The sequence below is a fragment of the Mustela lutreola genome, chromosome 6 (genome assembly GCF_030435805.1).
Source record: "Mustela lutreola isolate mMusLut2 chromosome 6, mMusLut2.pri, whole genome shotgun sequence".
Classification (NCBI taxonomy): Eukaryota; Metazoa; Chordata; class Mammalia; order Carnivora; family Mustelidae; genus Mustela; species Mustela lutreola.
The window spans coordinates 136,838,978-136,865,907 of record NC_081295.1 but is presented as its reverse complement, the minus strand read 5'-3'; the positions used below and the strand labels follow the sequence as shown (position 1 = coordinate 136,865,907).

Genomic DNA, 26,930 nt, shown 5'->3' with positions numbered 1-26,930 from the left:
CTTTTCCCTTTTAATCTGCAAGCCTGACTTAGATCATGGCCATGTCACTTACCGCTGTCCTAAAGACCTTCCTGAGGGGCTTCTGGTTTTCTCATCGAAGCAGATAAGAGTAGTCTCAACAGCAGGGCCAGGAGAGGAAGGAGGTCACGAGGGCCTTGCCAATACAGTGTTACTCTCATCCCAATCAATCAATCTAACTCTACAGAACAAGATGAAATAATTCAAGATTTTTTGCTTACATGTTCCTGGTGGTTTTAACCAAAGCCACCTTTATGGACATTAAAATTTTTTTTCAAAATGGGGAGAATAATAAAAAAGGAAATCACTAACTCCTTATTTAAATCAAAGGCATTATTCTCCTTTTATAACAAAGCTGGAAGCTCTGCTGAGGGCAACCAAGCCTGCATAGCTGTGGTGAAGACAAAATGTGGAAACTCTGGGGTCAAAAAATTTTGAAAATCATGCCCCCACACCACCCTTAACAGTGTATGTACACACAACGTTTGTGGACAAAGGGGAATCACAGATCTTCTGAAGCCTTTTGTGTTTCCTTATTTTCCTAAAATACTGCCCTGGGACTACGACTTCCTAGAGCAAGGATTAGCAAACCCTTTCTGTAAAGGGTCAGACTGCCAATTTTTTCAGCTTTGCAGGCTATACAGTTTCTTTCATAATGATTCAACTCTGTCTTGCAACTAGAAAGCAGTGACAGACCGTAAGTCAATGAATGAGAATGTGGCTGTACTTCAATGAAACTTTACTTATGGAGGGGCTCCTGGGTGGCTCAGTTGGTGAAGCCTCTGACTCCTGATTTTGGCTCAGGTCATGATCTCAGGGCTGTGGGATGGAGCGAGATCGGGCTCCACGCTGGGCTAAGATTCTCTCTCTCCATCTGCCCCTCCCCCGTCTCTCTCTCTCTCTCTCCAAAAACAAAAAACAGTCTCTCTCTCTCCTCTCTCTAAAAAAAGGAAAAGAAAACAAAACTCAACTCTAAAAAACTTCAGATACAGAAAGTTGATTTCTTATATATTTTCAACATGTCATTACATAGATTACATAGGATTGCTCTTGAGTTTTTTCAAACATTAGAAAGTGTCAAAACCATTCTTAGCTTGCAGGCTGCACAGAAACAGGCCATGCGCTGGGTTTGGCCCCAGTGAGCAGCTGCCCTGCCCTTATCCACTGCACAGAGCCCAGCAGCCCAGCAGAGCACCGGGTCCTGAGTCATCAACAGAGAAGGAGATGCTCCTCGTGTACGGAGGCAGCAAGCAAAGGCCAGAACCAGGAGGAGGATGTAAGAAACGTGTTCTGATTCACCTCTGCCTTCAGTTCTCTCTGAGCACCAGTCTTTGTGGACTCCACTTCCCTCGCTGCGGCACAGAGCACGCACTCAGATGGCTAACAGAGTCTCTTCTGCCTCCGAGCCTCTACGATCCTTCATTGACAGGGATGTGAAAGAAAACTCTATCTCTGAGCAGGCCAACCACTCAGGAAGTGAACTCAGTAAACAAGATGATACAAGCTCCAGGTGAGGGCGAAACTTTTAGAGCAAGGAAGAAAAGCAGCATTTGGGTAAAGCGTGTTATGTGAACAACACTAGCCAGACTGCAACTTACTGTCTCCAGGGAAACCCAGATTTCAGTTTAGATCCCTCCCTCATTGTTGCTACAAGATCTAAGCCAAAACTCATTGATGTGCCAGAGCAAGATGGTCAGGGCAGGGTCTCGGGTGAACAGTTCTCCTTAAGGGAAGGGCTCCCCCTCCAAACTGACATCATTTCCCTTTGTTGCATTTGACTCTACTAAGAGGGAGTTGGCGGAGACACACAGATAAGGCGCAGTTACAATCCTGAAACAGAGGACGCAGGGACGGGGGTTCCTGAAGCAGAAGGCAGAGTGGGAGTTCCGGGGGACCCTGAGGGGCAGGGAAGGCTTTATGAGCTTGGCAGAGAGCGAGGGAGCAGAGATGGGGTGAGAGCCAAGCAGAGACTCAGGAGCAAGCCTGCTAACTAGAGTGGCGGTGGTCGGGTCAGACCGCTGATGGGGATACCCATCGGCATCCCACCCCCGTCCAAGAACTACAGAAGATGGACAGAAGCCATCAACAGGCAGGAAGAAGGGAGACCAGTGAGAAAGCTATGGCAGGTAAGAAATGACCAGGGCCCAAGGTGAGGGGAAGCTAATGGGGCTCACATCCGAGAAACCTGTAACAGAATTCTGTAAACATTGGTGGCTAGCCGAGGCATGAGGACAGCTGGGGAAGGGAGCAGTGTGTCCTAACCCCAGCTGTGCAATCTTAGCAGCTGGGCGGCCACGGTACAGTCAGGCAAGCTGCAGAACCCAGGAGCAGGAGCAGAAACCCAACAGAAACCACCACCTCTGCTGAGTGGACTCCTACTCTGAAAAAGGGACAGTGGGATCTGAACAGTTGATGATTACAGACAAACAAATGCAAGTCCTGTAGGTTCTGTTACATGACTGGTACCTTCCCTCGAAAGGCATTTCTGGTTATCTAAACGTGTCAGCAAAATAAGGCTCGTGACTTCTAATCAATACAGGTCACCTTTAGAAAATTCAGATGAACCCTTAACGTGAGACTCAGCGTCTTGGATGTATAAAGGTTCACAGAGAAACTTGCCATAAAGGAACATACCAAGCATAGCAGATTTCGAGTGAGGAGACACTGCTTAAGCAAGTTGGTGTGGTGGGACAGTTTGTGGATACAAGTTAAACAGAGACAGCTAGCGGTGACTGAAGAGAGAAATGCCAAAGGCTTCAAGTAAAGAGAGAGGCTGCACCAGCTCTCAGAGGTGCTGGTCCACAGACTCCCCACACTTGCATCAGCCTGCCCTCCAGAGCAAGACCAACATGTACAGAAGGGTGCCTACACAACTTGAGAACATCAACAGCATGCTGGGAAATAGCCCGTGGCCATCGACAGGGACGCTGCCCGCTGAGCAGCTCACCTGGACACTCACCTTTTCCGTTAACAGCTAATCCCGTGGCCATGGCTGCAGTCACGGGGCCAGACACCTGAGGCACTAATGGGTGTATTCGGGGCCTGCTCCCCATTCTAGCTCGCTCTGCACCAGGGCCCAATAAGGCTCCGACTGGCTTTTCGGCTGCCACTTCTGGGGCTACTGTGTCCTCCTGACCCTGTTCGACGGGGTCCAGTTTCTCAGGGCTCTCATTCTGAAAGCCGTCCACTGCGGTCCTGCTCTTAATGGGGCTCTTAGGCACAAGTATCTTTATACCTGATTTTGCTAGGTCCATATTCTTCCGGTTTGAGAGAGATGGAGCTGTGTTTTTCCTGAACTTCTGGCTGGCACCAAATAATGGACTGTTTTTGGACTCGTGGTCTTTGCCAATCACTAGTGACTTAGGAGAGGTCTTAGAAAAGTTGCTGTTGGTGGATCTGGAGATCTGTTTCCTGGCATTGTTCGGAGAGGTCCTATTTGTTCTGGTTAGTGTGCTTTCTTTCTGCTTTTCGGTGTGGCGTCTGTTAAAATCATGAATGTATTCCTCACAGTTCACAAGGTGCTGCTCTGGTTCCCAAGTGTCATCCTCACTGTCATAGCCTTTCCACCGAACCAGGTATTCTATCTTCCCTTTTTTGTTTTTCCTTTTGTCAACGATCCTTTCAACCTGTTTAGAAACAGAAAAGAAAGAGGTGTCAATGTATTATCTGGAAAAAAGGGGGGGGGCAAGTTTCATAAGGAAGCATCAGAAATAATAAAAACCACAACAGAAAAGGAAAATGACCATCTCTTTCCTAAGCCGAATCATCTGAAAAGAGCACAGGAACGGGACACTGGGGATTTTAGCAATTTCCTTGAAATTAAGTCAGACAAGATGCTAAAATTTTATGCCCAGAATACATGGACGTATACTAGGTAGCCCATTTTTCTGTGATTCAAAGGGGGCTCTGTTCTTATTTTTACCTCAGACCCTGACCACCTGAGTTGGTTTTCAGTTACAGCTGGAACAGGACTTAATCATCTGTAGCCTTCCACCTGGTCATCCTCAGGGTACCCAGGCCAGGCCGTCCTCCAGCACAGCTTGGCTGTAAACACAGCTAGCTGCACAGGGCTCGGAGCCTCCCGACGTGCGGAACTGGCTCATGGAAGAAACGGTCAGTACTGAGAGTATCACTGAGAAGCACTCGGTTACAAGTGAGAGAGGTGCATAGAGCACGTGATGCTGGATCAGTAACAAAATGGTCTGGAATGATCAGCTACTGACCTCCGAATATTGGTTTGAACTATATTACACTAACATCTTCAAAGGGAGATGCGGCTAATCTTTCAATGTGATGATCAATACATCCCATACCTAATTTATGAATTCACACTGGTTTATGAATTCACCACTGAAGATAGTTATTACTGTGACAAATTCTGCTCCCTTCACATTAAGTATAAACGGGAGATCTTTGATGATTCAGGTGAACAAAATCTATTTGACATAATATCCCCATGTTATGGGGAAATACTCAGAATCTGCTGGAACCTCTCTATAGTTATTAACATAAAAACCACTGCTTCCCCGGCAGCAGCATGCATCTCTGTACCTTGTAGGGAGAGGCCTACAGCCACAGAGCAGCTCTTTAATTAAGGATGCAATGTCTACGCCCATCAATTACCAAGAACATCAATAAATATCTGGCAAAGCCACAGGTCAGGTCAGATGACATAATGGTATACCTGGTTCTCCAACATTCCAAAATAACAGAGGCTAATTTAGGGTACGACAATAGACACTTTTGGAGAACAGGAGAACAATTTACCTCATCATTTCCCCTACTCTCAAAATCTATCCTTATCAAAAACTTTCCAATATTTCTACCTGGGACATGGGGAATTAAAGCCCTTAACTATAGAAAAGTTTAAAATTAAATACACATTATTGCTTCCGTGCAAAAAGGATTAAGGGTAAAGAAAGGACTTGTTTCAGCAGGTGGCAGATTTCATGCCTAACAGATCTTTACAGAGATAACTAATAATCTCTGTAGATTATTACTTAATAACTAATGTTGGACCTGCATATGTAAGTCCACACAGTCCATAATATAGCACGGCAAGCTCTGAAAGTGATTTTTTTTTTCCCTGCTCCTTTGCTTTGAAAAGTTTTACATAAGGGCTTAAGTATTTCAATGTAAGTAAAAGATGTATTTCTGGAAAATTCCACCTGAATCAATTTCACAGCAGAAATAGTTTAAAAGTTTTAAAGACAAGGGGTAAAGAGATACTCTCCTAAGAGGAAACTACATTTTAATACTCATTTTCTTTCTAACTCCATTTCCGTTCCAGAAGCATGAAGTACAGCTGAACAACACGGGAGTCAGGGACCCCAACCCCCACCTCCAAGGCAGTAAAAAAATCTGCATATAGTTTTGACTCCCCCCAGGACAGCTACGGATATCCTGTTGACTGGAAGCCTTACCAATAACATCCACAATTAACACATATTTTGTATAGGTATTATATACTGTATTCTTACAATAAAGGAAGCTGGAGAAAATATTAAAATGTTACTAAGAAAGTTTTAAGTATGAGAAAATACATTCATAGTACTGTGTAGTAATTATCAGAAAAAAATCTGTGGATAGGAGAATGTGTGTAGTTCAAAACCCATGTTGTTCAAGGGTCAACTAAACCATACTACACCAGAGCACCCAATTTTCCTTTCCTCCATTTTCTTAAAGCTGGAGAGAGAGCTAGTAAGGGAGGATGACATTCCTGTCCTCTTGTCCTTTCACTGGTGTTTCCTCTCTAGGGCTGTAACCCCTGGGAGCCTTCCCTTGCCAGCCCCCAGCAGGCCTGCCCCTCTCTCAGCGGCTAGGGTAGGCTAGCTTCGATGTCTTATGTATACGGAGTGGTCAGACTTCGTGTAGACACCGAAGGTAGCCAGTAACAGGGAACCCATGAAACTGGGGTTCGCAAACTTTAGGTAAAGGGGCACATAGGCCATATGGGCTCCCAACCACTGAATTTTTGTCAGTGTAGCACAAAAACAGCCACAAACAACATGTTAAGGAGGAGACATTAAAAGCAAAACAGTTCTATTTATGGACACTAAAATTATGTTTTATAATTTACTGGTCTCATGAAATATTAAGCTTTTGATTTTTCCCAACTATTTAAAAGGGTAAAAACCGTTCTTTGAATTAAATAGGACGGACATTCAAGTTGCAGACTGCTGTCCTACTAATTCTCAGGGGGAATATGGTTTTGCAAACTGGCAAGACACATACAAGACACATACAGCAACCATGACTTTTAAGTGGCAGGTCTACAAGAGTCACTCCAGGCACTAGATGCAGGGTTGGGAGGTTTAGGTCAATGACTACAGTCTTCTAATACCAACTCAGACTAAACTGGGTACATGACACCCTCTCCCCACTATTCAAGGACACATGTCCTTCTTCCCCCCTTTGAAAGCTTAAAGGAAAAGTCCTATTGATTCTCAGTCTGAGTGGCTAACATAAGTTAGTCTCCCACAAAAAGGCATCATCACCCAGATTTAAAAATATTTGACCATACTATTAAGCCTAAAATTACTTCCAGAGCGCTTTTATGGGATTGAGGGAAGAAAACCTTGATCACAAGAGAAAAACATAAATAAATTTTCTTCAGGTTTTCAGTCCCTTCCTCTTAGGTTCTTTCTCTCCCTGCTAACATAGCTGTTTCTGAAAACTTGTCTCAGTGAACCTCTTTTCAAACTATATGCTCAGGTATCCACCTCTAGTTACAGAATTGCAACACAATGAATTTTATAGGAAACAAACTTAACACAGAAGTATAGAACCGCAGACAAATTCTACAAGACCCTTAAAAGCCCAGGACAAAATGAAGAAAAGAACAGCACGGAAATCTTACGCAAATTACCTAGATTGTTTTGCTATGTTACCCACAATCACAAGTGCAGTGAAATTCTGGCAAATCTGAATCACAATAGCTTTGACTACCTGTGGTACAGTAAACTGACCAAAATTCTTTTTGTTAGGATTTCCTTCTAAAACTCAATCAAAATAGCCAAGATGTTACACAAATAAAACAAGGCTTTCCTTAACATTACAGTGTCCTCTGGTGGTTTGCAAAGCAGTGAAATTAATCAAAAGATCATTCCAAAGACCTAATTTACTTCACCTACCTCAGAGCACATCCTGGTATCTGTGGTCCCAGGCATGTGCTGAAATGTGCTATAGAGTTGCAGGAGTCAGAAAAGGATAGACAAAGGTTCCCTGACACAGGAACAAAAACCCACAGAGAAGCCCAAACTGGTTAAAGAGCTGAAGATAAGTAGGAAGAAAGAGTAAATCTGCTATTGCTACATTAAATACCAAACAGCCTAGAAATTATATCAGGGCAAGGCATGAAATGTATCAGCTTATAAGAAAAGACCAAAGTTGCAAAATATTCACAGTAGGAAAAGCTTGGCACATTGTATCATCATCGATAACCTTGTCAGTGAGATGCTGCTTGCTAATACTTGCTATGATTCCTCCCAGCCAGAACAGTGGGAGCAGGCTGCCAGGATAACTTTAAAACCACAAGAAATGCTGAAAGTTTTCTCAGGTTTGGATCTTAGACCAATGACTGGAAAATTTGGAACAACAGAGCATCACTATGGAAAAAATGAATAAAAAACCCTGCTTTTATCAAAGAATTCTAGCAGTTCTTTGAAAAGTAACAGCTCTTCATACGAGGAAGATATGGGTTTCACCAGCTATTTGAGAGCTGTGTGTACTATAAAGAACTAGAAAAAGTTGCCTGAATTACTAAGAATGTTTGTTAACTATTAAAAGCACAGGCAGCTCCACTGCAAGGAGTAATATAAACATAAATATTTGACAACACTGTAAAGAAACCAAAAGCTGTTAGAAAATGGGGGCTGGGGGAATGGATTCTTTAAACAACGGAACCCAAAGGCTTTTGCACTCCCCAGTCTGCTGCTGGTAGGACTCATGCAGAAAGTGCAGTCTTCCAGGCTTTGGGAGTCAGAAGGCAGAGTCAGGAGACAACAGAGCACTAGAAATCTGTGGCGATCACACACAGGAAGGCCCCACAGAAGGGGGAGTCCTCCAAAACAATATTATAAACCCTCTCAAATCACAGGTGGATTCCTGAGCTACAACAGGCTAGAGGAAAACAACTGTGTGTCGGGGACACCCAAGTCCACCTCCAGGTTTGAGAATTCACTAGAAGTCAGAGGACTCAGCATGCGGTCTCACTCATGGCTATGATTTAACACAGCGAAAGGACACTAAGCAAAATGAGCAAAGGGAAAAGCATGTGGGGGAAAGTCTGAGGGAAACTGAGCACAGGTTTACAAGGGTCCTCTCCCAGGGGAATCACACCGGCTGCGATTCATTCCTCCAGCAATAAGTTGTCACAACACATGCAAAATGCTGTCTACCAGAGAAGCTCATTAAGGACTTCCTGCCCAGAATCTTTTTATTAGGGGCTGGCCACAGGGGCATGGATCAAAATTCCAGATTCTTGGAAGGAAAGCAGGTGTTCAGCATAAACCATACCAATGGACGTCACAATCAAACCTAAAAAAAGACAAAAAAACAAAAAACCACCACCACCACCACACCAAGAAAGAGGGTAACACCAACTAGCCAGAGAGTAGAGGGTAGGAGGTGAAGGCATTACAGACAGAGCCACAAGCATGGGCGCCAGGAGACAAAGGAAACATATTAAAAGCACTGAAGGAAAAATCTGTCAACTCAGATTCTTAATCTAAAAAATACGTATTTCAAAAGGAAAGGTAGAGTTCCAATTTCCAGATGTCAGTGTTAAGTAAGGAGCTCTGTAAACACATTCTTCAACCATATAAGCAAAGCTGGTGAAAACTATTACCAAGAAAACAAAACAAACAAAAAACACCCCAAAGCCAAAAACAAACACCACCCTGCCTCCCCCCAACACAACAACAACAACAACAGAATCACAAAAACCTAAAGTCTCAGGAAATTGTCCTAAGGTCACTGAACAAATGAAGGAACATTTATTCAAGAAAGTCTACTAACACTCAGTAAGAACAGGGAGTTTATGGCATCAGAGCCAAGACCCACTTCTTTTCCTACCTACCCTCCCGTTCAGTGTGACAGGAGCTCACTGAGTGCAGCTAAGGATAAAGGCTCTAGCTCCCAATCAAGGCTTATCAAATAACACCAGGACAGAAGCTACCAGCATTCCTCTTCTCCCACTCAAAGCAGAATAGGTAAAAGCCTTTTATGAGTATGACTGAGAGATGAGGGACTCAATTCTTCTACCCTGCCCCTATTCACAAGGAGGCTTTATCCCAGGGGTAACAGGGCAAAAATACTAGGGGCTGTGACCAATTCTGCCCCAAGTCACTCTTAGGGGAGATGTTTTCTGTTGGCAGAGGCAAGCTGAGAAATCAGAGGCCACCACTCTATTCATCACCCAGACTAGTGGTTCAGAGATTTTTGTCCTGGGGAAGAGGTAATCCCTAAAAGCTGTTCCCCAAAATAACTGTGTTAGTTAAAACCTAAGGATGCTCTTGAAAATGATAATGAAGGGCAACAAGCTAAACCACAACTCACCTAGTCACCACGAAAGGCCAACTAATAAGAGCCCTCCTAGGATACAACGAATCTTAAGGACTGGTCTCAGGAACCACCCCTACCCAAATTTAATTGGATCAGACTGCTAAGCAACTGAGGCACCAGATGTTGTAAAACCAAAACAAAACAAAAACAAGGGAGTGGCTAACCAGTATCCGTTGATTCCAACAGGCTAGGTGTAACACCAAATAAAGGTAGCAGCTTAGAGAACCAGAGAAGGAGAGTCAAGGAGAGCCTTATGAAACCCCCCTTTTTTTCCAGGACTTGCTCAAGACTGTGCCCACCGAGAAGCCCCTGGAAGTCTTCAGAGAGTAGGGGTAATGGATTTCACTAAAATAGTTTAGCCAAGTCACAAAACAAACCACCAAGCAAGTAACAACAAAAGTAAGTCCCAGAGACGGGGAAGACAAACCAATATATGAACCTGCTGCAATTTATAACCCACCATGTCCAGTTTTCAAAAAAAATCACAAGTCATGAAAACACACAGGAACAAGTGGCCTAGACACCAGGGAAAACAGGCTAGTGGAAACTGCCTGGGAAAAGAGAGATACCAGGTACAGCCAACAAAGACTTCAGATAAGAATACCATGCTTATAGAAGTAAAGTATGAAGACAGTATCACCGTAAAGAATATCATTATCGAACTAGATGCAAAAAGAACCAAATGGAAACTCTGGAGTTGAAATGTACAAAGACTGAAAGAATTAAAAAAAGAAAAAGAGGATGTGGGTCTGGGGCAGAGGGAGGAGGAGAGAGAGAATTTTAAACAGGCTCCATGCCCAGTGCAGAGCCTGACATGGAGTTGGAGCTTACTGACCCTGACGTCATGACCTAAGCCGATATCAAGAGTCACTCAGCTACACTGAACCACCCAGGGGCCCCTAAGAGGAAAAGTTTGTTAATTATCGGTACTCAACAGATTTGAATTGGTAGAAAAATCAACCAACCTGAAAAGAAAAAAAAAAAGATGGAAATTATGTAATACAAAAAGAGAAAATAGAATAAAGAAAGGAAACAGAGCCAAAGAAATGTGAGATATGCATGTGCACACCGGTTGTACAATGGGGAACACAAGGAGACGAAGACGCAGAAAAATATTGTAAAAATGACTGAAAACTTCCCCCAAGTTTAGGATAAAAAATGCAGAGATCTGGGGCGCCTGGGTGGCTCAGTTGGTTAAATGACTGCCTTCGGCTCAGGTCATGATCCCGGAGTCCTGGGATCGAGTCCCATATAGCGCTCCCAGCTCCATGGGGAGTCTGCTTCTCCCTTTGACCTCACCTCTCATGCTCTCTCTCTGTGTCTCTCTCTCTCTCAAATAAATAAATAAAGTTTTTAAAAAATGCAGAGATCCAAAAATACAGGTTATAGTTAAAATACCAAAAGTCAGGGTAAAGAGAAAACCTGGAAGCAGCAAGAGGAAAGTAACTCCTCAGTTGCAAGGGAATTCTTAAGATTAACAGCTAACTTCTTACCAGACATAATGGAAGAAAAAGGCAGTGGGACAACATTCAAGGTACCAAAAGAAAGTGATGTCAGCGAAGATTATATCCAGCAATGCTATCTTTCAAAAATGAAAACAGAAAAGGGTCCATAGTGTGTGATTCTAACTGTATGACAATTCTGGAAAAGGCGGCACCATCAAGATTGCAAGAAGATGGAGGTTTGTCTGGGTTGGTGTGGAAAGAGGGATGACCAGGTGAAGCACAGAAGAGTTTGAGGGAAGTGAAATTATTCTCTATGATACAATAATGGTGGATAAATGTCATTGAAGGTTTGTGAAAACCCACAGAATGTACAACACCAAGAGTGAACCCTAAGGTAAACTACGGACTTTGTGTGATAGGACTTGTCAGTGCAGGATCATCAACTGTAACAAATGCATCACTCCGGTCAGGGATGTCCGTGTAGTGGGGCAGGAAGTACAAGGGAACACTCTGTTCCTTCTGCTCAATTTTGCTGGGAATATTAAAACTGCTGTAAAAAAAAAATAAGTCTACAAACCACCCCCCTCTCCCAAAATGAAAACAAAATAAAGACGCTCACAGATAAATAAAAGCAAAATTTGTTGCCTGAAGAACTGCTTTACAAAAAAATGCCTAAGGAAGCTCTTTGGGCTGTAAACAGATAAACCAGAATTCACACACAAAAACCCAAAGAGAACTGGTAAAGATAATTACATAATTCTAAAAGTTTAAGATGCGTATTTTTCTTGGGACGCCTGGGTGGCTCAGTTGGTTAAGCAGCTGCCTTCGGCTCAGGTCATGATCTCAGCGTCCTGGGATCGAGTCCCACATCGGGCTCCTTGCTCAGCGGGGAGCCTGCTTCTCCCTCTGCCTCTGCCTGCCTCTCTGTCTGCCTGTGCTCACTCTCTCCCACTCTCTCTCTGATAAATAAATAAAATCTTTAAAAAAAAAAAAAAAAAGATGCGTATTTTTCTGCATTCTTCTTACTTAAAAAGCAACTGTATAAAACAACACATACACAGTTGTGCTGCTGGGTCTGTAACATACAGAAATTTAGAACTGTTACAAGCATATCTAATCAAAGTGAACAAAACACAGGAAGCTGACAAAAGAGTAACAAGAGAAATGACAATTCAGTAGTAAGAGCTGGAGACTTCAATTTCCACACTCAGTAATGGATAGAGTAAACATTAGACCAACACGGTAAGAGAAGTCCAGAACACCACCATATATAAGCAAGACCCAGCAGACATCTCCAATAACAGCAGAATAGGATTCTTCTTAAGCACACATGGAACATTCTGCCAGCCTATAATGTGAGCCTCAATAAATTTGAAGGGACTCAAGTCATACAAAGCCTTTTTTTCTTAAGATCTTATTTATTTGACAGAGAGAGATAGCCAAGAGTGGGAATACAAACAGGAGGAATGGGAGAAGGACAAGCGGGTTTCCCGCCAAGGCAGGGAGGCTGATGCGGGGCTCGATCCCAGGAGCCCAGGATCATAACCTGAGCTGAAGGCAGATGCTTAACTGAGCCATGCAGGTGCCCTGAATTTATAGAAAGTCTCATTGCCAATAAAATGGAGTGAAAATGAAAATTAACAGAAAAGCCTGAGAATTTCACCACTGTGGGGCAAAAAAGAAATCATAACGGAAATTAGAAAATCCCTAAAGAGAAATACAAAAACAACATACAGAGATGAAAAGGAAATTTATAGTTATAATTGCTTACATTGAAAAGCAAAATTTCATATCAATAGCCTGACCATCCATCTTAAGACACTGAAAGGGGTGCCTGTGTGGCTTAGTCAGTTAAGGGTCAGACTCCTGATTTCGGCTCAGGTCATGGTCTCAGGGTTCTGGGACTGACCTGGTGCCAGCTCCTTGCTCAGCATGTCTGTCTGTCCCTCTCCCTCGGCTCTTCCTCCCATCAAATAAATGAAATCTTAAAAAAAAAAAAAAAAAAGAGATACTAGAAAAGAGCAAACCAAAGCATGCAAAAGGAAGAAAATAACGAGTATTAGAGTATAAGTTCATAGAACAAAGAATAGAAAAGCAATATTAAGGGGAGGAGAAAGAAAGAAGTCTAGAAGATATAGTGGAACAAGTTCTTCATGAAAATTTTCCAAATCTCGTGAATGGAACCAGCGCTCATGTACTAGAGGCCTAACGGTTTCCCCCCAAGATTACAGATTCTCGAAAGTCCTTGAGACACCTAATAGTAAGAATGAAGAACTATAATTGTAGGCAGAACCTCTTGAAAGCAGCTAGAACAAAGAAGCTCCTTACATACAGAGGAAAGCCCATCAGAATAAGGTCAGACCTGTCCACAGAGACCTGGCAAGCCAGAAAGGGCTGGCAAGATATATTCAGGGCACTGAATGAGAAGAACATGCAGCCAAGAATACTTTATCCAGCAAGACTGACATTCAAAATGGATGGAGAGATAAAGAGTTTCCAGGACCCGCAAGGCTTAAAAGACTATGCAACCACCAAGCCAACACTGCAGGAACTAGTAAGGGGGCTTCTTTAAAGGAGGAAAAAGCCCAAGACTAGCACCGAACAGAAATATAGAGACAATCTACAGAAAGAAAGACTTCAAAGGTAACACGATGTCAATAAAAACGCATCTATCAATAATCACCCTCAATGTGAATGGCCTAAATGCGCCCATAAAACGGCACAGGGTTGCAGACTGGATAAAACGACAGGACCCATCCATATGTTGTCTACAAGAGACCCATTTTGAACCTAAAGATACACCCAGACTGAAAGTGAAGGGATGGAGAAGCATCTTTCATGCCAATGGGCCTCAAAAAAAGGCTGGGGTAGTGATTCTCATATCAGACAAATTAGCTTTTAAACTAAAAACTGTAGTCAGAGATCCAGAAGGACACTACATCATTCTTAAAGGGACTATCCACCAAAATGATCTAACAATTGTAAATATCTATGCCCCCAATATGGGAGCAGCCAATTACATAAGAAAACTGTTAATCAAGATAAAGAGTCATACTGATATGAATACACTAATCGTTGGAGATCTTAACACGCCTCTCTCAGAAACAGACAGATCATCGAAGCAGAAAATCAATAAAGAAACAAGAGCGTTGAATGACACATTGGACCAGAGGGGCCTCATAGATATATACAGAACATTCCACCCTAAAACAACAGAATACTCATTCTTCTCAAGTGCACATGGAACTTTCTCCAGAACAGACCACATACTGGGTCACAAATCAGGACTCAACCGATACCAAAAGACTGAGATTATTCCCTGCACAGTCTCAGATCACAATGCTTTGAAACTGGAGCTCAATCACAAGGAAGAGTTCCGAAGGAACTCAAACACCTGGAAGCTAAAGACCACCTTGCTTAAGAATGCTTGGATCAACCAGGAGATCAAGGAAGAACTGAAACAATTCATGGAAACCAATGACAATGAAGACACTTCGATCCAAAACCTATGGGATACAGCAAAGGCGGTCCTTAGGGGGAAATACATAGCCATCCAAGCCTCCCTCAAAAAAATGGAAAAATCCAGAACACAGCAGCTGTCTCTACACCTTAAAGAACTGGAGAATCAACAACAAATCAAACCAACTCCACACATAAGAAGGGAAATAATCAATGTTAGAGCTGAGATCGATGAGGTAGAAACCAGAGATACAGTAGAACGTATCAATGAAACTAGAAGCTGGTTTTTTTTTAAAGAATTAATAAGATCGATAAACCACTGGCGACACTAATCCAAAAGAAAAGAGAGAAAGCTCAAATACATAAAATTATGAATGAAAAGGGAGAGATCACAACGAACACCAAGGAAGTATAAACAATCATCAGAAGTTATTATCAACAGTTATATGCCAATAAGCTAAGCAACCTAGATGAAATGGATGCATTCCTGGAAAACTATAAACTCCCGTAATTGAATCAGGAAGAAATCGACAACCTGAATAGACCAATATCTAGTAACGAGATTCCCCAGAGAATTCTACAAAACTTTCAAAGAAGAAATAACACCAATTCTCCTGAAGCTGTTTCAAAGAATTGAAGAAGGAAAACTTCCTGACTCTTTCTATGAAGCCAGCATTACCCTGATCCCCAAACCAGGCAAAGACCCTACCAAAAAGGAGAATTTCAGACCAGTATCACTGATGAATATGGATGCTAAGATTCTCAACAAGATCCTAGCAAACAGGATCCAACAGCACATTAAAAAGATTATCCACTATGACCAGGTGGGATTCATCCCTGGGCTACAAGGATGGTTCAACATTCGCAAATCAATCAATGTGATAGAACAAATCAATAAGAGAAGAGAGAAGTACCACATGGTCCTCTCAATTGATGCAGAAAAAGCATTTGACAAAATCCAGCATCCGTTCCTGATTAAAACGCTTCAAAGTATAGGGATAGAGGGAACATTCCTGAACTTCATCAAATCTATCTATGAAAGACCCACAGCAAATATCATCCTCAATGGGAAAAAGCTTGCAGCCTTCCCATTGAGATCAGGAACACGACAAGGATGCCCACTCTCACCACTCTTGTTCAACATAGTATTAGAAGTCCTAGCAAGAGCAATCAGACAACAAAGGGAAATAAAAGGTATCCCAACTGGCATTGAGGAAGGCAAACTCTCTCTCCTTGCAAAGGACATGATTCTTTATATAGAAAACCCAAGACTCCACCCCGAAACTACTAGAACTCATACAGCAATTCAGCAACGTGGCAGGATACAAAGTAAATGTACAGAAATCAGTGGCTTTCTTATACACTAACAATGAAAATACAGAAAGGGAAATTAGAGAATCGATTCCATTTACTATAGCACCAAGAACCATAAGATACCTGGGAATAAACCTAACCAAAGAGGTAAAGGATCTGTACTCGAGGAACTACAGAACACTCATGAAAGAAATTGAAGACACAAAAAGATGGAAGACCATTCCATGCTCTTGGATTGGAAGAATAAACATTGTTAAAATGTCTATACTGCCTAGAGCAATCTATACTTTTAATGCTATTCTGATCAAAATTCCACCATTATTCTTCAAAGAGCTGGAGCAAATAATCCTAAAATTTGTATGGAATCAGAAGAGATCCCGAATCGCTAAGGAAATGTTGAAAAACTAAAATAAAACTGGGGACATCACGTTACCTGATTTCAAGCTTTAGTACAAAGCTGTGTTCACCAAGACAGCATGGTACTGGCATAAAAACAGACACATAGACAGACCAGTGGAACAGAGTAGAGAGCCCAGATATGGACCCTCAACTCTATGGTCAAATAATCTTTGACAAAACAGGAAAAAATATACCATGGAAAAAAGAGAGTCTCTTCAATAAATGGTGCTGGGAAAACTGGGCAGCTATATGTAGAAGAATGAAACTCGACCATTCTCTTACACCGTACACAAAGATAAGCTCAAAATGGATAAAAGACCTCAATGTGAGACAGGAATCCATCAGAATCCTAAAGGAGAACATAGGCAGTAATCTCTTCGATATTAGCCTCAGCAACTTCTTTCAAGATATGTCTCCAAAGGCAAAGGAAACAAAAGCGAAGATGAATTTTTGGGACTTCATCAAAATCAAAAGCTTCTGCACAGCAAAGGAAACAGTCAACAAAACAAAGAGGCAACCCATGGAATGGGAGAAGATATTTGCAAATGACAGTACAGACAAAAGGTTGATATCCAGGATCTATAATGAACTCCTCAAATTCAATACACACAAAATAGACAATCATATCAAAAAATGGGCAGAAGATATGGACAGACACTTCTCCAATAAAGACATACAAATGGCTATCAGACACATGAAAAAATGTTCATCATCACTAGCCATCAGGGAGATTCAAATTAAAACTACATTGAGATAGCACCTTACACCAGTTAGAATGGCCAAAATTAGCAAGACAGGAAACAACATATGTTGGAGAGGATGTGGAGAAAGGGGAACCCTCTTCCACTGTTGGTGGGAATGCAAGTTGGTGCAGCCTCTTTGGAGAACAATATGGAGATTCCTCAAGAAATTAAAAATAGAACTTCCCTATGACCCTGCCATTGCACTCCTGGGTATTTGCCCCAAAGATACAGAAGTTGTGAAAAGAAGGGCCATCTGTATCCCAATGTTTCTAGCAGCAATGGCCACGGTCGCCAAACTGTGGAAAGAACCAAGATGCCCTTCAACAGACGAATGGATAAGGAAGATGTGGTCCATATACACTATGGAGTATTATGCCTCCATCAGAAAGGATGAATACCCAACTTTTTAGCAACATGGACGGGACTGGAAGAGGTTATGCTGAGTGAAATAAGTCAAGCAGAGAGAGTCCATTATCATATGGTTTCACTTATTTGTGGAGCATAACAAAAAGCATGGAGGACATGGGGAGTTAGAGAGAAGGGGGTTGGGGTAAATTGGAAGGGGAGATGAATCATGAGAGACTATGGACTCTGAAAAACAATCTGAGGGGTTTGACGTGGCGGGGGGGGGGGGGGGAGGTCGGAGTACCAGGTGGTGGGTACCAGAGGGCACGGATTGCATGGAGCACTGGGTGTGGTGAAAAATGATACTGTTATGCTGAAAATAAATACATGAAAAAAAAAGCAATATTAAAAATAAATTCAACAAAACCAAGTTTCCTTGAAAAGATCAACAAAACTGACCAAACTTTAGTTATATTAATCAAGAAAATAGAGAACATTCAAATTACTACAATCAGGAATGAAAGAGGGAACAACCAATAGTACAGAAATAAAAAGAATTATAATACCATGAGCAACTGTGTGCCAACAATTTAGTTAACTTCGATGAAATGAGCAATTCCAGGAAAGTCAGAAACTCCTGAAACGGACTTAAAAAAACCTGAATAGATTTATAACAAATAAGAAGACTGAATTTATAAAACAAAAAAACAAAAAACAAAACAAAACAAAAACAAAATCTTCCCACAAAGAAAAAAGCACAGGACTGGATTGCTTCTCTGCTGCATTCTACCAAATTTTTAAAGGAAAGGTGAAGACCAACTTTTCCAATAATTAGAAGATAGAATACTTCACAACTCATTGTATGAGGCCAGTATTTCCTTGATAACAAATCCAAGACATAATAAGAAAGTTAGCGATCAGTATCTTTTATAAATTTAGATGCAGAAATTCTCAGCAAGATACTAACAGTTTAATCCAGCAATATGTAAAAAAAAAAAAAAGATCATGGTCAAGAAGGATTTATCCCAGAAATGTAAGGTTGACTTAACATCTGAAAATCAATTAATTAATGTAATTTACTATATATTAATAGAATAAAGAGGGAAAAAATCACATTTCTTTTTTTCTTAATCTCATTTTAATAGATGCAGAAAAAGCACTTGAGAAATTTTTATATGTCTTCATGACACTCAAGAAACTAGAAATAGCAGAAACTTTCACAACCTGATCAAGGCATCAACAAAAACCACGTAGCTAACATCACACATGATGGTGGAAGACTAAATGCTTTCCCCACTAAGATCAGAAACTAGACAGGGATGTCTGCTCTTGCCACTTCTACACGACATTGTACTAGAGTTCTACCCATGTAATCAGTAAAGAAATAAAAAAGCATCCAGACTGAAAAGGAAGAAGTTATCTCTACTTGCAAGTGACGTGCTCTATGTAGAATAACGTTAAGGAGTCCAATAAAAACTATTAGAACTAACAAGTTCAGCAAGATCACAGAATACAAAAATCAATATGCAAAAATAAATTGTACACAGTGTACTGAATGCACTGTATACAGTAGCAATGACCAAACCAAATATGAAGTTAAGAAAACAGGTCCATTTATAATAGAATCAAAAAAGAAAAAATACTTAGAAATAAATTTAACAAAAACATACAAGTCTGTTACACAGAAACATTCAATTTATAAAACATTGTTAAAACAAAGAAATAATTAAATGGAAAAGAACTGCATGTTCATGGATCAGGATAAATAACAATATCACTATTATGCTATTTCCCAAACTGACCTAAAGATTCAATGCAATCTCTACTAAAATTCCAGCTGACTTCTTTGCAGAAAGTGGCATGCTAATCCTAAACTCCTTATGGAATTGCAAGGGACTCAGAATAGCTCTTCAAAAGAACAACAATCTTGAAAAAGAACAACAAAGTTAGACTCACACTTCTGGATGTCAAAACTTAATACAAAACTACAGTAATCAAAAAGTGTGTGAAACCGGCCTACAGACAGACAAAGAGACCAATGCAACAGAAAAGAGAGCCCAGAAATAAACCCTTGTATAACGATTTTGTATAATGGTCAAATGGTTTTCTACGAGCGTGCCAAGACAATTCAATAATGGAAAAGAACAGTCTTGGACAAATAATGCTGGGACAACTAGATTTCCACAGCAAAAGGATCAAGTTGGGACTCTTACCTCACACCATATAAAAATTTACCTCAAATGGATCCAAGATCTACATGTAAGAGTTAAAATTATTAAACTGTTAGAATACATATGTGCAAATCATTATGCCCCTGGATTAGTCAATGGTTTTTCAGATATGACACCAAAAGAGAAAGCAACAAAAGAATAAATTGAACGTCAATAATGAAACACTTCTGTGCTTCAGAGAGAGTGAAAAGACAATGCATAGAATGGGAGAACTTCTTTTGCAAATTATATCTAGTAAGAGACTTTTATTGAGACTATGAAAAGTTTTATAGCTCAACAGCAAAAAGATAAGCCAGTTTAACAATGACAAAGGACTAAATAGAGATTTCTCCAAAGAAGATATATAAGTGGCCAATAAGCACATGAAAAGATGCGCAACATCATGAGCCACTAGGGAAATGGGTATCATAACCACAAGGAGATACCATTTCATACCCACTAGGATGACTATGTAAAAAAGGTAAGTGCTGGCAAGTATGTAGAGGAAATGAATTTAATATGCTGTTTGTGGGGGGTGTAAAACGGCGCAGCCATTTTGTAAAAACAATCTGTCAGCTCCCTGAAAAGTTAAATATACAGTTACCACATGACCCAGCAATTTCATTTTTAGGTATCTATCCAAGAGAAAGAAAACTTCTGTCCCCAGCAAAACTTGTATATAAAAGTTTATAGCAGCATTATTTGTAAGAGTAAAAAGGTACAAATAACCCAAAAGTCCATTAACTTATGACCGGATAAACCAAATAGTTTATATATGCCTACACAAGGGAATATTATTCAGCTGTAAAATAAATAAAGTCCTTATCATATACTGCAATATGGATGAACCTTGAAAACATTATGCTATAATAAAAGAAGCCTGTCACAAAAGACCATAAAATTATATGATTTCATTTCTAAGAAGTGTCCAGAACAGAGACAGAAAACAAATTAGTGGTTGCTTAGGGCTGGCGAGGGGGCAAGAGTGGGGAGAGAAGGCCACGGAGCTGGGGGATAGAAGCAGGTGATAGCCAGTGGATAGAGGTTTCTTTTTGAAGTGATGAAAATGCTCTAAAGTTGACTGTGGTAGTGGAGGGAACACTGTACAAACCAACAGCCACTCAACTGTATAATTTCAACGGGCGAACTGTTTGGTATGTGAATTAATCTCATAAAAGTTGTCTAAAGAAAGGCAGCCATAAAATAGACATTTTCAGAGAAACGAGAGCTAGAAGAAATTTTTTTGCAACAGACCTCCGACAACTAAGAAGAGTTTTTACCTGAAATTTTACCTATTTGTAACCTACCACGCTAGCTTTTGCCATTTTCATGAATGCTGGTATAGACAAGACTCATCAGAGAAAGACTTTCTCACTAAGAGCGACAGCAATTGTCAGGGTATCAGTCTTTGCTTGTACCAGTTACCTGAGCCCAAACTCCTATACAGCAAAAGAAAGGGCCAGGTCACAACTGCTCATCAGTGGGCAGGCAGGGCAGGAGAGCAACTCTCAGCTTGGGAAACCAAAATCTTTGAGCAACCAGTTAGGATGCCTGGCCTATCTTGATCATCCAGAGCTGTGAGGAAATCTTCCCTAAGGTCTGAAGGGAGACACTATCTTTGTCTCCAAGACTGTTGGCTATACGAACATTATTGAACAGAGTCCAGGACAAATGCACAGTCTTGTTCCCAAGACATACAGAACTGCAGAGGAAAATGCATATGGAGATCCCTTGAGGACTGTCCCCCAACAGTATCCACCCCTTGTATTCACACTGTGTTGGCCTCTGGCAAATTTTCCTGCATGTACCACTCCATCAGCTGCTGTGAGCAATCTGACCATTAAAGGCTGGGACCAAATCCATTCACTTTGTCTCATACAACATTTAATTAAAGCTACTATCTGCAGGACTCCAGGCATCAGAATGAGCTACCCTGCAATCCTGTCTTTAACCATGCCTCCAATGTCCTGGACCCAACTGGCTGAACAAATCCCATAAACTATCAGGATCTATCTCAGAAAGCCAGATGGCTTTCCCCTTAAGTTTCTGAATTGATTTTCTTGCTCTGGGGCATTAATACAGGTACAACAGGATGCATTAGTAATTGCACAGGCTCTGTCTTGGCCCACAAGGAGGAAACCCAGAGCAACTCCAGCGTCCAACACCCCTGAGCGGTGAGTTGAGGCTGAGTATCTTTCTAGCCAAGGCATTTTTACTGCTCACTTCAGAGAAAGGCAAGAACAAATCTCTTACTGCCCGTTCTATGGCTCCCATAGTTGGGCTAACTGTTCGCAGGCTACATGCACAGGAAGGTGATGATCCCTCCAGCAACCTGCTCTGAGTACTCAAGAGTAGCCTCATTTTGGAGGTCTCCACTGTCTTAAGAAGGCTCTACGACCTACTGGCTGTTTTTCCCTAAACACTTCAAGGTCTTCTGTGACCACCCTCGGAGTGCAGGTCACCATGTTTGTGGGAGAGAAACATGCTAGTTTCGGGATTTCATACAAACACAGTCCCCAGTGGTATGTATGCTGGTTCTGCCAAGTGTGGTTTACAGTGACTGGGGTTCCCCCAGATGGCTCTTCTACCATGGGGGCACAGATGGAAAGTGCCTCCAACTCAGCTTTCCAGCTGGCTAAGTTCTAGTAACTGTCTTGTCCTTGCTTTTGGAGGGTCTGCCTGAGAACAGTCCGTCCGACTTGTCCAGTTTGTCTCGTCCACCAGATGGCAGTCATCTGCCCTCCAGGAACGGTGGTGACGGCTGTAAGAACGGAGGTGAGCTGACATCTGAAGGTGTCACTAGCTGTCTCAGCAGCTTCTCATAGACTTCTCACTGTGGTGACAAGGAAGGCACCAATTCATCATCAGTATGTTCTGGCCAGGGAAGGCAGATCCAAAAGTTACATTTAAGTCCCTTGCAAAAATTTGGGAGAGCCACACCAAAGCTTTTCCATTACTGAGGATGACTCTAGGGGTGGTTCTGAGGGACAAGGGTCTTTAACATCCTTCCCTTTCCAGTGCTTCCAGAGATGTAAAGTGCTCTCTCCCCAAGTGTCAGCACTGGTGCCTTCCCTCCAATACCACATGTTCCCATTACAGCACCTGCCTGCCAATCACACCTTACCCACCCCCAGTCCTCTGTAAGGAAGGGCTGGGTGCTGGAGAAGTGAGGGCATTTTTATGCAGCTTACAAAGAGCAATCATGTCTTTCCACATTGGCCAATGTGGGCCCTGCTGGGAACTCAGTGGGCAGATGACTAAACTAAGTGGTCATTATCCTAGTAACCTAGGCTCTCCCTATCAGTCCAGCAAGACATTTCAGGTAACTAGAGCAAAATTAAATTCAAATTCCCTAAGTCCCCACTGGCTGAGCTGTCACCCCGGGCAGTCTGCGGTTGCTGTTATGGGAAAAAAGATACCCAGGAATGATCGGGATGGAATCCAGATTTTTCAAAATGGGTGTACAGAAAATGTCTCACAATTTTTGTCCTAATCCTAACCCAGGAAGCAGCTACAAGGAAATGATCCCTTCCTGGGGAAAGCTGCATTCAGTGAGCCAACTGCTTTGCTCTGTGCAAGAGTGGGGGGATGAGATGAAGGAGGCAGCGTCAGAAACCTCTTTGCAGGGGTTTCTGTGGAGGCCATGCCAGTGCTCCATGATGCCATACGCCATCGGTGGATGGCAGGGAGCACGAAAGGCCCACCGAACACCACCTATCGCTAAGTGGCATCTGAGACAAAGGTGCATCATGGCCAGGCTGCATGTGGTCTGGAAGGTTTGGAAACATGGCACAGGTTAGTTTCAGAGGTCACTATGGTATGGCCAGCATGGGGTGGTCAGACTAGAACAGCAGCACTGCAGCCTGAAAGTGTGAACAATGGGGAGGTACCTGTCAGCTGTGAGTAGGGCCCAAAGGCCTCCTGTAAGTCCGTCTGCTCGGGGGCCGGTGGGACAAGGGCCCACATGATGTGGCTCCCCTCTGTCAGGGAAAGTGGGTCAGCTTTGAGCAGGAACCAGACACTGGACACGCAGTGGTCAAGTGCACACGAGAAACAGGAAAGTCTTTACAAGGAGTTCTGCCTGTGACGGCGGACGTGCTGTCACGTCCGGTACAAGGACAGCCTGGACGGTGCGGGCTCAACAGCTGACTCCAGCTGGTCTCAGAGAGCAGGCACTTACCAGGGCCATCTACATGACTGCTCAAAATGGTCCAGAATTTTCCAAGGGGCAGACAGAAGGCCAGGCCCAAGGCCCAAGAGTCCTTGCAAATCTCGCAGGGCTCGCCGAGGGGAGCAGGGAGCCGAGCATGGAGCACCACCCTGAGGCGCCTGACGGGCAGAGCAACCCCTGCCCGCCTCAAGAGCACAGGTGAGGAGGGCGAGGTGCAGCAGCGGGTCCTGACAATGGCTTTCAGCTCAGCTGAACCATTAGGGAACCAGGTCTGGCATCTCAGGGGACTCTGCGAATCAAGGGTTCCATTGGGCCAGAGGCTCAGCTTAGAGTGCAGGAGAGGGGGATACAGATTCCTCCCACCTTTCACATAAAGCTAACATGCCACCAGGACTGGGCATCTAGTTCAAGGTGGCATTTCCACTTAACAATCGAGGCCTGCTGGGCCCCTCCCCTTGGGTTAGTCAGTGACTCCAAATTTACCACCTCCAAATGAGAGCACTGGGCCTGGGAGTCACAAGACCTCCATGGGACAGGCATTCAATTTCCACAAGAGCCTGGTAGCAAGGTAAGAATAAGCTAATAATATCTAGCTGCTTTTCAAAAGGGGTGTGCCTGCAGCCAAGACAGCTGCGGGCCTCTGGACAGCTTCCAACACAACCTGCTAGACTTGGCCTCCAAGGATGCTGATTTGCAAATTGGCCTACATAGAGGGCCAAGGAGAGTAATGCCCAAGTGAGGCACACACTGTCTCCAACAGCCAAAGCCCAACAAAGTGCTGGACTCCCTTTTTCATGTGGGAGCTAAGGAGAGAAAAATTATTGTCAAGTACATACGGGGTTCCAGACCACGAGTCTGCCCACAGAGTCCTGACGACCTCTCCATAGCAAGGAGACCTCTCAATTTTGTTGGGGGTGAATCAGCCACTCCTGCTGGTGATGAGACCGCAGACAGGGCTTTGGAGATCAAGGCTTCTAACATGCCTACCAACAGGACACAACCTAGAGAGTGAAAGCTGTGATTTCAGAGGGCAGGGGCACTGTGTCTAAACCCTAACCCACCGCCAAAGGCATACTGTGATCTACACACAGCTCTTTCTAATTGGGAGAGTTCTCCCTGAAACCGGACAGGGACATCCAAAGCACATAATAATGCATCAACTCCTACCACACACTCAGATATAGAGCAACACTACACTGAACTGACCCAATGGGCTCAACACCCAGGAGGTCACGTTAACTTCTTTCCCCACTCCACAAAGCTTGGCCAAAGCGCATCAGCTGATGCAGATACCACCTACTCCTGCAAGACAGACAGGATGGTGACTTGGGTGGCTTTACTCGGAAGAGTCACAACAGTTTGAGCTCCTCCCCTGTCCAAAGTTCCCTAGAATGCCAGGATGGCTGTGTATGACCTGCAGTCCCCTTTGGGGACAGGGAGGGCTCAGCCAGACCCCTAAACATTTTTCCCTAAAGCAGCTGGGGTCAAAGTAGAGGTGGAGGGAGGGTCAGGTGCTGCACCAGTGAATAAGCACATTCACCTTCCACTTAAGTGGCACAGTGGCTGCTCCTGGCTCAACCACACTTCCAGTGTTTTCGGTCCACTGTAATGAAGCCCTTAGCAGGTGGCAAGGCCATTACCGACCTCACTGATTTCAGCAGTCTCATCCAGCTGGGGCCACAGAGTTTGCACATTTTGGCTGATTCAGGCCTGATGTGCGCAGCAGCAACTTCACGGCGTGTGACTAAACTATGGGTATTTGATGCTCCACTGTCCTGACATCTCACATGGTTTTAGCAGAAAGGCCAGGGGGGAATTTTCTAGGCAGTAGGGCTAACAGCAACAATTTATCTCAAACTCTGAGGGTTTCTCATTCTCTAGTGCGTCAACCTTCATCAGTGCTGGAAATCCAATCTGGGGCAGCCAAAGCCCGACAAACACTAGTCACTGCTTCATCAGTGTTTTCTCACTGGTATTTGTCTCTGGGAAATCTCTCTGAGACGGCCAAACCTCCCTCCTGGCAGCCAGGACACACTGGAAAAAAAAACCCCAGCCTTTTATTGTCATGTCCCAGTGGACCTGAGGTTGGCATGACACAGTGTTGGAGAAAAGGGGCAGCAAGGCTGCCCGGCTCTTTCTGCTTTAACAAGTCCCAACCCCCCACCTCCCAAGGGAACCAGCCGAAGTCGTAACAATCTGCCTGCTTTCTGCCCATTGTGGTTTGACTTTCCCACCTTTAGCTGTCTGAGAAGGGCCAGAACCATCTGCCCACCAAACCAATGAGCACGTCCTCCTGCCCGGGGAGGAGGTACCATACATAACCAAAGCAGCCTTTGGCAGCCGTGTTCAAACACGACCACACAGTCAGGAGTCAGCCTGCAAGCAGCTCACACTTCCCTTTCACTATCATGCAATAGAGAAGGCCATTTGCTTCCAGGCTGAGGATGTGGTCAACATGTCAAGCTAACGGATCTTCCTGGATCTTCCTCCAATCTCCTCAGTTGACCCACGAGGCTTTCCTTCTCCCCTTTAAGAAAACCACAGCCTTCTCCGCTTGCAACAGCTATCAACCATGACCAGTCTGTGATTTTACCCTATTTGCAAGCTAACCAGTGAGCCTGCCAGTTTCACGGATGTGGCAAAAGGCAAGGGACTCGGAGTCATAGATGACAGGACTCTGGCTACTCACAGCAACTGTAACAGAGTACTAGCATCTTCTTCCACAGTTCCTGGAGCCCCAGTTCCCTCCTGAGGACACACGAGGGCCATACAATGGATTATGGTAGAGGAGAGGACACTGAGCTTAGGAAGCTGAATTTTTTAGGACGGTCAGTGAGTGTGCTTGTCCCAGCTCCTGGCAGAAGAAACTACTGCTGTCCTCTAGACAGACATCCTTAAATGATGTTCAAAGCAGGGGGTAAGGGAGGGGCAGGGACCGGATGAAGGTGGCGGAAAGGTGTAAGATAAAGAAGTACTGGTGCATTAATGTACAACATGACTATAGCAATACTGCTGTATGGTATATTTGAGATTTTATTTATTTATTTGTCACAGAGAGAGAGAGAGCAAGCGAGCACAGGCAGACAGAGTGGCAGAGGGAGAAGCAGGCTCCCCATAGAACAAGGAGCCCGATGTGGGACTCAATCCCAGGAGGCTGGGATCATGACCTGAGCCGAAGGCAGCCGCTTAACGAATTGAGCCACCCAGGCGCCCCTGTATGGTATATTTGAAAGTTGCAAAGAGAGTAGATCCTAAAAGTTCT

The 26,930-nt window shown here is 43.3% G+C and overlaps 1 protein-coding gene across 3 annotated transcripts in view; it reads right to left on the bottom strand.

The window, feature by feature from the left end:
- The window catches only part of CDYL (chromodomain Y like), a 243,814-nt gene that overhangs the window by 69,690 nt on the left and 147,194 nt on the right, over positions 1-26,930 (bottom strand). For 2 of the 3 annotated variants that reach the window (XM_059179156.1, XM_059179157.1), the window contains one exon: positions 2,978-3,644. In XM_059179156.1, the coding sequence (XP_059035139.1) occupies positions 2,978-3,644 (667 nt within the window). The remainder of the gene's footprint in view (positions 1-2,977; positions 3,645-26,930) is intronic. The other variant, XM_059179158.1, reaches the window with a different exon arrangement.